The sequence below is a fragment of the Pezoporus wallicus genome, unplaced genomic scaffold (genome assembly GCF_028554395.1).
Source record: "Pezoporus wallicus isolate ANWC-B61680 ecotype Strahan unplaced genomic scaffold, APGP_CSIRO_Pwel_v1 contig_227, whole genome shotgun sequence".
Lineage (NCBI taxonomy): Eukaryota > Metazoa > Chordata > Aves > Psittaciformes > Psittacidae > Pezoporus > Pezoporus wallicus.
This window is the reverse complement of record NW_026635704.1, coordinates 10,701,088-10,715,867: the sequence shown is the minus strand read 5'-3', so window position 1 is coordinate 10,715,867 and position 14,780 is coordinate 10,701,088. Positions and strand designations below refer to the sequence as shown.

Genomic DNA, 14,780 nt, shown 5'->3' with positions numbered 1-14,780 from the left:
TTATCAAATACCTTTTGGAAAGCCAAATAGACAATGTATCTGACTATTAAAAACATGGAGTCCCATACAGTTGGAGCCCTGAAAGAAAATAGCAGGTAGTCAGGAGACTGGTCTATTCAGTCGCTTGTGATATTTCAGTAACAGTGGGGTAGATGAGGGCTCAGATAATGTGGATTTATGGCGTGTTTATGCTGATCCACATGTGAGCTTCCCCAGAAGGGGACTTCTTGCACCCACTGTTGTTCCCAGCTGTGCATCTCCATTTGCACAGCTAATGTGGTTGATCTGCGTTTATATGGTTGGAAATCAGCCTATTAAGCAAAATGAGAATTTTTAGCTGAATCAGCATTGTGGTATGTCTTGACCTCACAATGCAGCTGTGCTAGTGCTGGTAGGAGGGAGGAAGAAGAGTGTGTCATTACAACTGCAGCAAGGGCTGGGCTGTCCATTTTTACCAGCCGTTGAGCAGCTTAAGCCAGCCATGAAACCAAACCTGTGTTGGGTGAAACCAAACATGAAGACAAAAGCTGTGGTTCTGTAGCTTGTCTGAAGTAGTATTTTTAGCTAGGATTATTTAGGTGTTGAGTATTAGTAGATGATTGCATGATCCTATTCGTTTTCCCGAAAAGGAGTCCATGATGCATTACTAGAATTGGTCTATTCTAGTCTCAGAAATGAGAATGAAAAACTGAGAATGAAATGAGAATGAAAAACTGAATGAAAAGCTTCTTTATGATTTGTTTCCTCTGTGCATGTGTGTCTTCCTCCTGTGATCCGTAAGCCTAGCTTCCATTATTCCAGTGGGTTTGTTACTATGTTTAACTTAACACACAGTAGCAATCAGCGATGTTTCCAATTTTTTTGCTGTGATCGTGGGAGCTAGTTATCTGTAATCCAAGGGACAAAAAGTATTGTTGAAAGTAAGGGCGTTACTGATATGTTTGTATGGAGAGAAGAAATCTGAAACTCCGAGCTGTTTGCACCTCTGCTGTTCCAGAGTCTCTGGCTGTACATATAATTAACCATCCATTTCAAAATGCTGGCCAGTCCTTTCACTCCCTGCCAGAAACATCAAGATGTAAAATTCATTTTTCTGAAGGTTTACTTGTCATATACTTGTGATAATTGGACTTTATATTGTACACAATTGCCTTAATTACAGCAGTAGGTCGATATGTTAGTGATGCCCAAAAGTTGTCATAGGGGTGGATGCTCAATTATCACATTTTCTTTTTTAGATCCCTCGGAAGGCAGGAAATTCAGTTCTGTCAAACTGGATTTTTTTACTCTTCACTAATTATTTAATTAATAGGAATTGGTGTGGCTTTAGTCCAAAAATGCCTTCTAATCTGAAGAGAATTTTTCCACATTTCCTTTGTGTTTCTTTTCACATAATTTAATTAAATTTCATGTAAAGAATTGTGTTCATTTGCCCTTTCCCCTTAATCTCTGGAAATGTTTGAAGACCTTGCTCCTAAAGTTAGCAAGAAGCCAATAACAGGATTTGCTGACAATCAGATACAGCATTGACTGTGTTCGCCTGTCAGAAGAAAAAGTCTCATCCTGAGAGTTCAGTTCCACCCTGAGTGCTCAACTCATTAGAAATCAGTAATTTACATGTGAGTAAATGTGCCATATTATGACTATGTCACTTAGTAGTTGCTGAAGCTAACTTGGTTAGTAATTCACATGCTGATTCGTGTCAGGCATGCAAGATTATTTTTTAATGCCTAAAAATTTACAATTCACAGGGGAAGAAGAAACAAAGTGAGTTTTTTGGTTACAAGAAATTATTTTTACTTGTTAATAAGGACTTTCTCAGAATTCTTTTTTCACCTCTGAAGAAGATGCATTAAACTTACCCTCAGTTTGGGGTGTTGCCATCGCTACCAGTATTAGTACACACCCATGGTTTGCAAACTGAGACTGGGAAGACTTGTCTCTTAAATCAGTCTGCCAGTCATGAACGTGACTGATTTCAGATGTAAATTGTACTTCTCCTTGCTGTGCTTGGCATGGCATGTTCTGTGGGATGATTACTTAGCTTGTTGACTGAAGGCTGCTATGTAAATAGTGGTTGTGTGCTATATGGTCATGTTCTTCTCATAGGTCTCCATAAAACTGCACCCGCACATTTTGTGGATGCAAATTGTACCCTGGTACCAGCTTTTGGTGTGTACATATGGTCCTTTGCAAGCAGCAGTAGTATATGTTGTGGGCAGAAAATGCTTGTGTGTACAAAGCCTGCAGGTGTGGCTTAAAAGCCCATTTGACAATTTACCCTCTGTGAAAAGGTGTGCTCTACCTAAGAATGTCTACATAGCCTCTGCCCTAGTGATTGAATTGATGCAGTGCATCATTTACGCTTTTGGTGTTGGGGTACTTTGTAGTTTCTGTGTACTGGATAACACCTTACTGCTATTACTTTCAGTCTCTGTTTAATTATAGAATCATAGAATAGTTAGGGTTGGAAAGGACCTTAAGATCATCTAGTTCCAACCCCCCTGCCATGGGCAGGGACACCTCACACTAAACCATGTCACCCGAGGCTCTGTCCAACCTTTCCTTGAACACTACCAGAGATGGAGCATTCACAACTTCCTTGGGCAACCCATTTCAGTGCCTCACCACACTTACAGTAAAGAACTTCTTCCTTATATCCAATCTAATTAAAAGGAAACATTTAACAATGTTTACAGTGACATTTGTGAGTTCAATTCTCATAATGATTTCTGCAGTTGAACTTGCTGCATCACCCCTTCCACTTTCCAGTTTTGAGCACTGCCAATATCCAAGCTGTTATTGCAAAGATAACAAGCAAAGGGAGGCACAGTGGGCATTTCTAAAGCAAGCAAAATGCTCCTGCCAAAACAGAGTATGGTGCTGTTTGTGAGGCTTGGAGCATCAGGGTATTTCACCTGCAGGAAAGGTGGCGTTTGCAATTAGCCACAGTATGCATACTCAGTTGCTGCTCAGCCAGCCAAAGTTAGTGGTAGGGCAGATTGAGCTGCAGGTTTGGCTTTAAAGACATTAAGCATACAAGAGTTTGGGGTTGTTTTTTTTTTTTTGAAAAAGCTTAAACATGGTCTCGTACAGTGGTCATGAATCCTTTACAGATTGTCTTTCAGAATTGATTTGGAGTCTTTGGGGAAGTGTTTTCAAAAGATCTTGATTAAATAACAACTGTCAGATCCCTCCTATATGGATTTTCTTTTTTTCCAAGGCAACTACCTTGTCAGTATGGAGGGTACAGTTTGAATTTTCTGATGTTCAAAGAACACTTTCAGAGAACATGACTAAAATGCTCTTATATGTCTATTGAACTTTTCTTGTTGAGGATTGCTTGTGCATCCTTATAGGCTCTTCTTGTATGGAATGCCTTAAAATATCACCCATTTAGTACCATTTTGAAAAAGAAAACAAAAGCAAAAACAAACAAACCCCCCAAAGAAAGAAACAAAACCCCACAAACAAACAGTACTAATGTTGTTAATGCAGGAAGTCAGGTATAGACATTCTATGATTTAATATGGTTATAAGCTATCTTTATCTGAGAATGTTATTTCTTTATACCAATAAAAACTGAGCATCCTTAATATTTTCGTAGAAGAAACAGCAGGAATAAGAGGTTTTACCATGCTCTAGAGATAAAAAATCTACTCAAATTGCTAAGTAGCCTTATTTGGTCAAATAACCTCCTTTAGTAACATTTCAGTAATGTAGTCATCAGTGACAAATGTAAAAGCCATGTGTTCCCTCATAATTCCCATTCACATATTGGAAATTGATTACTAAGATTAAATACTCTTGTCCAATATCCAAATCCATTTGAGAATTAAATGGTTGAGCTTCCACCCCCCATCTCTCTCCCTCTCTCCACAGTTTCTTTTGAGCGGCACAAACCTGATCCTTGTGCATCTTGAATTCATATTATATTCTCAGTCATGGATGACCTTTTATAAATGACTTCCAATAGCTACAGATGAATTCAAGCACAAGAGTTGATCGCAAAAGGTCATACTCCAGTTATACAAAATGTAGATAAATTTATACTCCCTGCAGCAATGGATTGCTGTAGGGTTTGGGGTTTCTTCTTTGTATCTGATGAATCTTAATTCAGAGCCATGCATTAGGAAAGGGTATATTTTACCTTTGTTTCTCTTTCCCTTTCTTCTTCTAGTTTTCTTTCACCATAAAATTATCCTGGGTTTTGAGCTTTCCAGGTATTAAGGATCTGTTTTAAAGGGTGCCTATTTCCATTTTTTCTTTTCCCCTCTGTTCTTTACTGGGGTATTAATTCCAGAATCTCCTTCTAATGTGTGGATAGTGTCTTTCTTTAAGTGTCACATTCTTAATGGGGATATTTTACTTCCAAATAGATTAATTTCAGAGAAGTTACTTGAGGCCAGTCTGCTAAGAGCATGCATGCCTTAGAGGGGCACATTTAGACCTTAAACAAAGAAATATGGCAGATTCAAACAGTTACAGTTTATTTATGTGGGCATAGTCAGAATGGGTAATAAATTGAAAGAGTATTTGCTCTCATCACCACTAGTCGCTTCCTGGCTTTATGCTGTATAGACAATTCATCTCCTTTTTATTTCTGAAATACAGAAACTGTAGACTAAGGTTTCTGATGGAGACTTTGCTGTGGGACTCTAATTAGTGTCAAGAAGCTGTATTTTTCCACCCTTGTTTGGGCTTGCTGCATTCTCATCTTTCACACACCTCTCCTACTGATTCACACCAGAGAAGCTTTGTAGCTCAGCTGTTTGTGGTGCAGTTGTCCTAGCAGGTGAGTCAAAATAAGCTTCTGTGGGTCTAACACTGTAGGAGCTTGTGTGGTGCTTCCCATTGGTACTGAGGCCTTCATCTTCATATGCTATTTCCAGGGTATTCTAATTAAGGTTATATGGGGACTGTGTGCTTTAGAGCTGGATATCAACTCATCTTCACTATAAGTGAGAAAAAAAGCAGCTGACCTTCTTTACAATATACTAGATTGGATGGTCATGACTCCATGCAACTTTGCTTTAACATGGTTAAATCTGACAGCAGATTTCAACTGCTGTCACATTCCTCATCTGGGTGGGGGTAACCATAGGAGGTAACCATATGTTCTTAATATGGCTAGAAACCAAGCAAGAACCAAAACCAAAGGCAAACTACTGCAATGTTTCAGCCCTGCTGTGAGTGCAATATAAATCTTCAGCTGCCTAAGATCATAATAACGTATATTAAAGATACAGATGTATGTGTACGGCTTTATTTCTGCATGGTGTCTGTGTAGTTTGAAGCTCTAGTTGTTCTCTGTGGTCTTTTCCATCATGACAGCTTTTACCATGCTGTTCTTACAGTAAGTGCCAGATAGTTTTCATTCAGAAGAAAAAGACTGGGGTCAGCCATCCTTCATTTATCGCATACTAAGAACCTTGATATAGGAAAATGAACCCGCTGACGGGCAGAAACAGCTTCTTCTGTCTCAAAGCCCAGAAACCTATTTTGTGGAAGATAACTGCATAAGCAATTGAGCTTGATACTGGAGCATAGTCAAAAAAGGCATTTTAACAGGTGATGTGACCTATCCTTTAGATGATCATAATATAAAGCACCATAAAACACCATATATAACTTGTAACATGAAAATGGAGCCTGGTGGTCCATGTGATTTCAAATAAAAAAGCAATAGTCCTTGCAGCGTGAGAATTGAGGCAATTTCTACCTTGGGATGTGGATCCCATTGTGATAAGGTTTGAGGATGTGCGTCTGCTAAGCCGTAATTCACTGATCTTTACCTGCCTAATTGCAGATGAGTAGAAATCCATGATTCCTCCATTCAATTTCTTGAGAGCAGGAATCTTGAAAAAGTCACAAATTAGTTGGATAAAAGGAAAAAGCATTTCCAAGCATAGTGAGCATTGAATAGTGAGCTGTAAAAGAAAATTCAAACAAAATATTCTTGTTGTTAGATACAGGATGAATGCCAAATAGACATTGAAAATATACATGATGTTCAGCTGGAAACCATCCAAACCATGATATGTATCAATATTGTGTTAATGTTAAACACGCTGCCTGACATGTTTCCATTATCTCGAATCTGCTATCCTTAAAGAAAAAAGGTGTCAAATTTTGTTTTCCCTTTCCCCAGATATATAAAGCACAACCTTCTAGGAAAAAACTGGCAAACAAGCATGCCAACTAACTCTGTTAATGGAATCCTGGCAGTTCTGTCTCATTTGAAAATATCAATGCTGATGAGGCAGAGGGGAGGTAAACCTTCAGATTTTTAAGCAACTTATATTCTAACATCTCCTTGACATAAGTTTGGTTATATAATGTTAGTCAGTGCAGGATTTGGTCCAGGAATGGATTTGGGTTACACCCCCACCTCCTTTTTACACACAACAGAATGAATGAATGAGTCCTATTAAGACTAATATTTCTTTGTCAGTCCTTTTTTTTTTCTTTGGGATTTCTTCTTGTTCTTTAGGTGAAAATTGAATGGTGTGTGTTAATCAACGCAAGACATTTGGCCACTTGAGCTTTCATAAATGTTTGGTTTCCCAGGGTCCTTTGAACGTCCAGGGAACAGTTCTCCATCCTTATTAGAGACTGACAATTAAAGGTCTGTTTTCATATCAGAAGTAATAACAAAAAATTAGCTAAGGAGACCTTGGAATGCTATGAGAGTTTCAGTGTTTTGAGATGGCCAACTTTCCTTCATTTGCTTCAATCAGTATCAACTTGTGTTTCTTATGTTTCCTACTGCCAGGGTGCCTTACTAGCTGGCATTGTGACAGCTGAGAAGGATTATGCAATACCGTGAAGATGTGATTAATGCATTTTAGGCCACTGTAATCATATTCAGTTGCATAATTATCACAGAGGTGCAAAAGTAAGCCAAACTAGATTTTGAAGGCAGTGCTATAAATGAGCAATTTCAGTTTTCTGAATTCCTTGTTAGAAGAAGGAGGAAATGCTACGCACTTCTGCAGGAGCTGTATTGCTTACAGATCTTGGAGATCCTGAGGATAATTTATAGGAAATGTATGATTTTGGCCTAAATATTTTAATCTTTGTGTGCCATGTTACAGGCTTTCATGGAAGATAATCTGTTACTGTCACACCTTCTCTGTTTTAAGTCTGAAAAGCAAATCTGAGTGTTTCTTCCTCAGGCTCTGGTACCATGGAAAATTGCTGCAAAAGTTTGTCATGAATGAGTGCTCTGGTTTCCTTCCACCTCTCAGAATCTGCTCTGGTAGATTAGGAAACCAGTAATGAAAGTGGGGTGGATCATAACTAAATAGGCTTCATACGTGTTTATTTAGGTCTGTAAAAAGAAAGTAACATCCAGAGCTGTTAGTGTTTCTGTCATAAACTGGGAAAACAAAATTAAACTGATACTAGAGTATCGAATTCCCTCTTCAAAACTGATTTCTTAGTAGTGCCATTCCCCCTTTCAGTTAAGTGACGTATGGCTGCTTCAGACTATACATATGGCTGTTTCAAAGCAATGCTGAGGGTCCCCTTTGCCCCTGGGATTCTCCCCACATTTTTTTGTCTGCTTGGAAACCCTTAGACTCTTGGGAACAAGGAGACAGAACCAGAATTTCTTTCCGTTCACCTCCTGCCTTGCTGCCATAACACAGATATTAGTAGGGCTATCTGAAGACTTTAGGAAACAAACTTTTATTCCAAAGCCTTCGTTTTATGGTTGCTTAAAGTATAAACTGGGATTTGATTTTAGGGAGAAAAAAGAAGAAAAAGAAATCCTTTGTTGCTAGGACTTACAGCAGTCATGTCACATAAATTGGCAGATCTGTGTATTTAGGGGATTTTACACTCTAATTAAATGCAGTAGTAGTGTTCAGCCTTTTGAAATTAAGCCTCTTTTTTTTTTTTTCTTCTGCTACATACTTAGGGAACAAACATGCTGTCAAAATCCTTAATGTATCCAACCATTTGAACATAAGAAACAGCATCAAGCTGTTATTTTTGCTGTTGGAGTGTACTCATATTTCCAATCTGAATGCTTTGTACCTGGTGATCTTAATTATATTTGAGCTGGAAGTAGTTTAACATTAAAAGGAATTACAGCAGATTAATCTGTAAACCTGCACAAATATCACATTCCTTTGTATGGAGGTAAGCAGGGCATAGTGTGCATAATTACATGTTGTTCTCCTGTAGGTTGTGTGCGTAAGGCTGAGAAGTCAGTGTTGCAGATCCTTATGGCAGCATTGGTTATGTCACACTCTTGTGTCTTGCAGTGGTCAGTTACATTAGAAAATATACATTATGACTCTCAATAACTTAATCTTCTTTATAATAAGAACAAGCAAGAAAAAAAATGAAAAAAAACAACTTGCCCTGGAAATAGGAGTTAGCATAATGCTTAGTGTATGGCAGTACAGAGAAATTTTTTAAAGAGTATTTGCTGTAAGTTTTTTCTTTCTAAAGTGATATATCTTGAGGTCACCCCAAGAAGGCCATTTATCTCAACCATCTTAACCATCCTTTAGACTTTTTGCAACTGGAGAGACAAGAGAAAATCACTAAAACTTAATTGAGAGAGGTCTGTTTCTCCAGTCCTGATGCAAAAAAAATCATCAGTATCCAGTTGCATCAGTTTAGCCTCAGTTAAGAGTGGAAGGAGAACAGAGCCTCAGCAAATCAGAATCGTAGTTTGTACTGGTAAATACATCTTTTGACTCAAATTATCAGTAAAGTATACTTGTCTATAATTAAGGTCTTTTGATTTGCTTGCACTTTCAAGGCTGATCATATGGCACTGTTGAGCTCATTTAGGAACAGTTTTCCAGATGACAGAAAAAAAACAAGTTACTGGAGAAATACAAGATAAGAGCAAGCCATTCACATGCGGTCTGAGTTGCAGAAGATGTGTCTCTTGGACTATGCTACCTGCTGGGCAGCTTCCATATACATGTCTAGATGGCAGTAAATTTCCCAGGTAGTTTGATGCTTATGCATCCATTCGTCTTGCATAAGCTGCTACCTCATTGCAGTGGCTCTGGAAAAAACGTTTGTAAATTTTAAATTTAGCATGTGTAGGTCTACTGGTAATGAAACTTCTGTCTTAAGAATTACCTGCATTTCATGAGACTAGTACAGGTGTTGTCTGTGGGAGTGACAGACATGTTCTGACAGTTCTGGCTTTATCAGCATCCCATTGCCTCATGTCTTCTGAACTTGGAGCGCTCTCTCTTGAATCCCCATAGTGAATGCTGATGCATTCACTATGATTCACAGGCGAGCACAAGGTACCTAAAGAGAAATGACCTTCTCAAAACTGAGGGTGACATAAAAAAAACCCAAAAACAAAACAGAATAGTGACTAATCATTGCAAGAGAATTCTGGGAAATAAAATAATAAGAATTAAAAAAAAAAGACAGGGCAAACAAAATTCTAGCTACTTTCAATGACAAAACTTTCTACTGCCCCACTGTTAGCCATCAGCTGGAAACTGAACCTGCTTTCAGCGCTGTAGGTAGTAGTCATGTTTTTTCACTGCTTTTGTAGCTTTTGTCCTAAAACAAAAGTACAGTACACACCAGGACTTTCCAGGCTTCCCCATAAAATGGTGCCAATGTATTTCCACCTTAATTTGCAGCATCTCTTTTATTACAAACCTTGGTCTCTTCTGAGCACAGCTGCTGACTACGCCAAATTCACATAGTTGTTCTGTGATGAGGACAGGGATCATCTAGTGGATAAATGGAGAACACAGTATTCAATTTGCTGGTGACCTTAAATTTGATCTCTCTTCTGTCCTTAACAGCCTATTCAATCTCTGTCCTGTTTAACCGATGTCATCATTACTGGTATATCATACAGACACTTCTGCAACTGCCTTTTCCTTAATACTGTAGTATTTAAATCAGCAAAAGAAAGAACTAAGAGTGAACAAGGAAAGAACTACCATAAATTCTTCTTCACCTTTTCCTCAGCAGTGTCAGGAATGGCCACAAAGGTCTTTCCCAGTCTTCTGTTCATTTTCTATATTTATCTGAGGTAGAAACCACAAGTTTGATTGATAATGCAATTTGCATCTCAAGGCATCACTGGAAATACAATGGCATGAAAGGCTACTCTGGCAGAGCACACTTTTTCCCCAGGGCTGACTTTAGAAACTCATTGATGTCACTTCCTTCCTCAGTCAGCAAGTGAATTTTCACTAATTCTCAAGACCAGCTGTCCATGCTGTCAACAGAAAGTTATTAAAATTCCTTTAAAGTGAATCAAAATAGCCTAAAAACAAATGTACTGGGAAACAGGAAAGCATCAGTATTCAAAGTCCACAAACCTTTGAGCAAAATAGGTTTGATCTAACCAAAGATTTCAAACACTGTGCTTTCCTGCTAACTTGTATATCATTAGACAATGCTAAAAACACATATTCCTTTAATCTTCTATTACCAACAATTTATCTGGTTAAAATAATAGTTAAAAGAATCAATTCTATTTCTCCCAAAGATGAAGTCAATGAAAAAGGAAATACATTTTAACAAGTATCCCCTAAATGATAATTTGGTGGGTTTGGGGTTTCTTTTAGCCAAAAACTCATGGGGTTTGTTGTGGGGTTTTTTTTCTATATTTAGCAAATAAAAGCACAACACAAACAGGCAGGGAATAATTATCACAAGAAACAATTTTATAATGTTGTTATCTTTATTTGAATTATTTATAAAGCTTTCATTGAGAGGAGAAGTGTTCTCTGGGACAAGTAAGGAATATAATTTTCTTTAAACAGAGTCTTCATACTGTATTTTAACGCTTAAAATATTTTCAACTCATCTTAAAAATTCTGTCTTGTGCCACAAGTATTTGAATGAAAAAATCCTGTTGAAATGGAGTATCGTTTCCAGTGCTGCCACCCATGCTGCCATGAATACATGGCAGCCACCCATGCTGGGCAGGGTCCCCTGACAGTTAATAGTGATGCTGACAGGTTGTAAAATGTGTCCTATCATTATTACTCAAAAAAAAACTCTGGGTACATTAGTCTAGCTGGATAGGTTAAGTGTGAAATTCCTGACTTTCCCCAATACATGTGGATGATCTCCAATAGCAAAGGGAGGGTAACTGATATCAGCTGCCCCTTTTGACTACTAGTGCATGGAAACAGTAAATGAGGCAAAATTACTATCTCTTTTGATCTAAAAAGAAAGAATAGGTTTGAGGTGTTGTTGCTGCTGGGGTCCTGATGGTTGTAGAAAAGCAATGTTCTGTCCAGGCTTTGAGCATGTCTTCAGGAGCACACTGAAGGACACTTCAAAGGGCAGTCAAAATAAGGAAGCAAGACCATAATTCAGCTTGCCACTTTGTGAATATTATCAGGATAGAATTTCTCCTTTGAGCCAGCTGGTGCCTAACCTCAGTCTTGACATAGGCATGTAATTTTATTTTAGGGTCATGGCAGAAGCTGCTTTTCTCCTCCAATGGTCAAAACCTGAGCTGGATGTTAAGTCTCTTAGGCACATATGCATGCAGCAGTACATCTCACAACACTGAGATAATTCATAGCACATATTTGAAATCTGTTGTCTTCATTTTGAATGTTGTAATTTCATATGAGACTCCAGGTTAGCAAGGTTGTCTACCTATCTTATTGTTCTTCTGAGCACATATCGATTAAGAGGGTCTTCTGTTTATGTGGATTTCCAGTTTGAAGTTTCAAGTCATTTGTACATGTTAAATTCTGTTTCTCAATTATAAGGGTTGATTTTATTTTATTTTTTTCCTGAACTCACTGTTTTTTGTTCTGTATGTACACAGTCATATTCAGTAAAATAAGTACAAAGTAATTATTTTCTTTTTCTTTCAGAGTCTGGAGAAAAACTGCAACAACAGATAATTAATCAGGTACTTTCATGCTTTTTGTTACTTAACTTTTCTTGCAGAAGAATTGTAGCAGTTAGAGGACTTCACAGAACATAATATTAATTATGTAGGTGTGCTAATGACCATGTATCAGACAAATGCTTGGCTCTGCAGATATGTTGAATTCATAAAAGCAGCCATCATTTTGATTTAAACCTCAGATTTGCCATTTAAGCAATTTAGTTCATCTACCTCTCCATGTGTTGATAGTGAGGACAAAGCCTAGAGTTAATTTGTTCATTGGTATCAAATTTTGTAGCACACAATTACGTTTTTTTCTTTTTTTTTTTAAGTATTACTTCTCCTGTTTGCTAGTATTCCTTTTAAAAAACCAAAAAGCTATCGGTACAAAATACTTGCACAATATATGTTAGCAGGGTCTTTCAGTGTTGCTTCGGTTTCAATTTCTGCCATGAATTTTCACTGAGGCTTCACTAAACTGTGACATTGGTTATGCAGGCATTTTCTGTCTTGTCTTTATTACTGTACTAGTTAGGAGTAATTATTTAGGAAAAAAAAAACTTTCTATATTGCAATTTAACATTTCAGAATCAGGAAAAGGATACAGGAACTGTACTGAAAAAAAAAAAAAGATAAAAATTCCCTATCAGAAAGAGAGGAAAAAACCCAGAGTTTGCTTTCTAAAATTACATGCTTTTCTGGATTGAAAAGATCTGACTTGTACAGAAGCTTTGTGCTGCTTCTCATTCTTGGCTACTTGTCCTCTTACTGAATGCTGTTACCCAGATGGCCTATAAATGGGTATGTTGCTTCCAAGCTATAAATTGAGGCCTTGAGGTCTTTCCATTACTGTTATCTGTGAATTGATTATCTAGATGGAAGACTGACCCACCAGGTGACTGACCACCTAAAGCAGCCTGGTTTGGCTCTGACAGTGTTTCACTGCAATGGCAGGGCACATCACAGGTGTCACTGTATCAGTTTCAGTGGCCTGAGCTGGCACCCCTGCTGACCAAGTGAGCCCTTGTGTGTCCAGAGGCTTATGAGAAGCCTGGTCCTGTAACACCAAATAATACCTAGAGTTGTTACAACCCTTCTTGAGAAATTGATGGGTGAGCATATTTAGCCCAGAATATGGCATTACAGAAGCAAAGGAAAATCTTTTTCTAAATAAGTGTAGAAATAATTTGAAACTTAATGGAAGTTCTGTGCTTCAACTGAGAGTTTCTATCCCAAAGCAAGTCTAATTAACTTGTATAAATTAAACTGCATTTTAAAATTCACCTGAAATTCACCTTACAAAGCCACTTTTGGAAGTCTTTATTGGCCAGAAGGGGGGGCAGTTGTATTTTTAAAACACAACTTGAGGCTACATTGACAGGAAAGCGTATGGCTGATTGGAGACATAATTCTGCACATTTTCTGTGTGTCAAAATCAGCTCTGTGGACGACATTGCCCTTTTCTGAGGATGAGTGCACTGCGATAAAAAAAGACATTTGTCACAGTTACTAAAGGTGGATTAGGTGCCGTACCTTGTGTATCCAGTCTTGGTCTTTTCCTGCCACTTTTTCCATGCCACTGCCTTGCCCTTCTTGAATTGCTCGCCTGTTCTGTCTCTCTGTAGTTGAGTGAAGAGCATCTCATTTTGAAGGAAAATGGCATTGTCTTGGTATATGGAGTGTGTATCTAAAGAAAGCTGTAAAAACTTGATTTGGTGACAAATGGTAGACATTCACTTCTAAATGGATACTAGAGAAGCTGGTGATGCTCCATTCCATACAAGTTCCTTTGGACTTCCGAGAAATGGAAGAATATTTCAAATTAGAAATCAATTTCATTTTCAAGTCTATAATTTAGGGCACAGTTGCAGAGGCACTGCATGTTTGATTTGTAGTAATACTACTTCAATAAAAAGATTTAAACTGGGGTTGATCCTAATGGAATATCTCACATAGAAGGATTCAGTTTATTTTCAATACTTGAAATATTATATGCAGGATAAGATAAATATCTGGCTTAGGATCCTGTACTCCCCCTTAAGTCAGTGCAACAACACTGAGTTAAACTGGCTGCCAGAAACTTAAGTGAAGGGAGAAGTGGCTCTGCAGAAGATGAATGATGTTACAGCTTGACAGGAGAAGGAGTGCAAGGGGGCAAATAGCCGGAAATGTCTTGTTGAGAGATGAGTGAAACAGAGAGGGGAAGGGGATATGGTAAAGCTGCTTTCCTAGTGATTTCCAGCTAGGTAAACCCTCACTATCTGTGGGTATCTGGAACTTACCACATCCTCAAGACCACTGTTGTTTCTGCGTAAGGCTTAGCTCTTTCTAAAGCCTAAGCAAAGTTTGGTGAAATATGACATAGATAAAATACTAAGGTAGCATCTACTTCCAGAAACCTTTGACTACAGTTACCATCTTGACTAGCTCTTTTTTTTTTTTTTTTTTGATCATAAGGCATTTGCTGATTTTTCTTAAGCACCTTATCATTTATATATATAGGTATGCATGTTTGTTTAACAGCACCAGTCATTTACCACTCTACCTGAGTAAAGACATCCAGAAATGGTATGCACTGTGCTTTTTAATACCTGTTTTTAACGACCTTTGCAACTTCAGGGTAAATACTGGAATCGATGTACAGTGTGAGTAGCTGTGGCATGTTACGTACTGCTAAGGAAAATGCAAGGAAACAAGAACTTTGTGCTTCTGTTTCGTACTCTTGACTATAAAACATGTTACAGACCACCAATCAAAATGCATCTGAAGGCAATCCTTTCTGTTTCATCTTTACCACTCAGGTTTGTCTGTGTTGTGGTCTTAATGTATACTCCTATGTGTGGTTTTGCCCAGTGCCTCTCTGAACTTATGAAGGACTAACAAGAATACTTGCATTTAAAAGTTAAAAGATGAT

General features: G+C 38.0%; 1 protein-coding gene across 3 annotated transcripts in view; it reads left to right on the top strand.

The window, feature by feature from the left end:
- The window catches only part of CHST9 (carbohydrate sulfotransferase 9), a 92,087-nt gene that overhangs the window by 60,923 nt on the left and 16,384 nt on the right, over positions 1-14,780 (top strand). For 2 of the 3 annotated variants that reach the window (XM_057397674.1, XM_057397673.1), the window contains exon 5: positions 11,850-11,887. The exons of the other annotated variant lie outside the window; for it this stretch is intronic. In XM_057397674.1, coding sequence (XP_057253657.1) covers positions 11,850-11,887 — 38 coding nt within the window. The remainder of the gene's footprint in view (positions 1-11,849; positions 11,888-14,780) is intronic. 3 annotated transcript variants of the gene reach the window in all.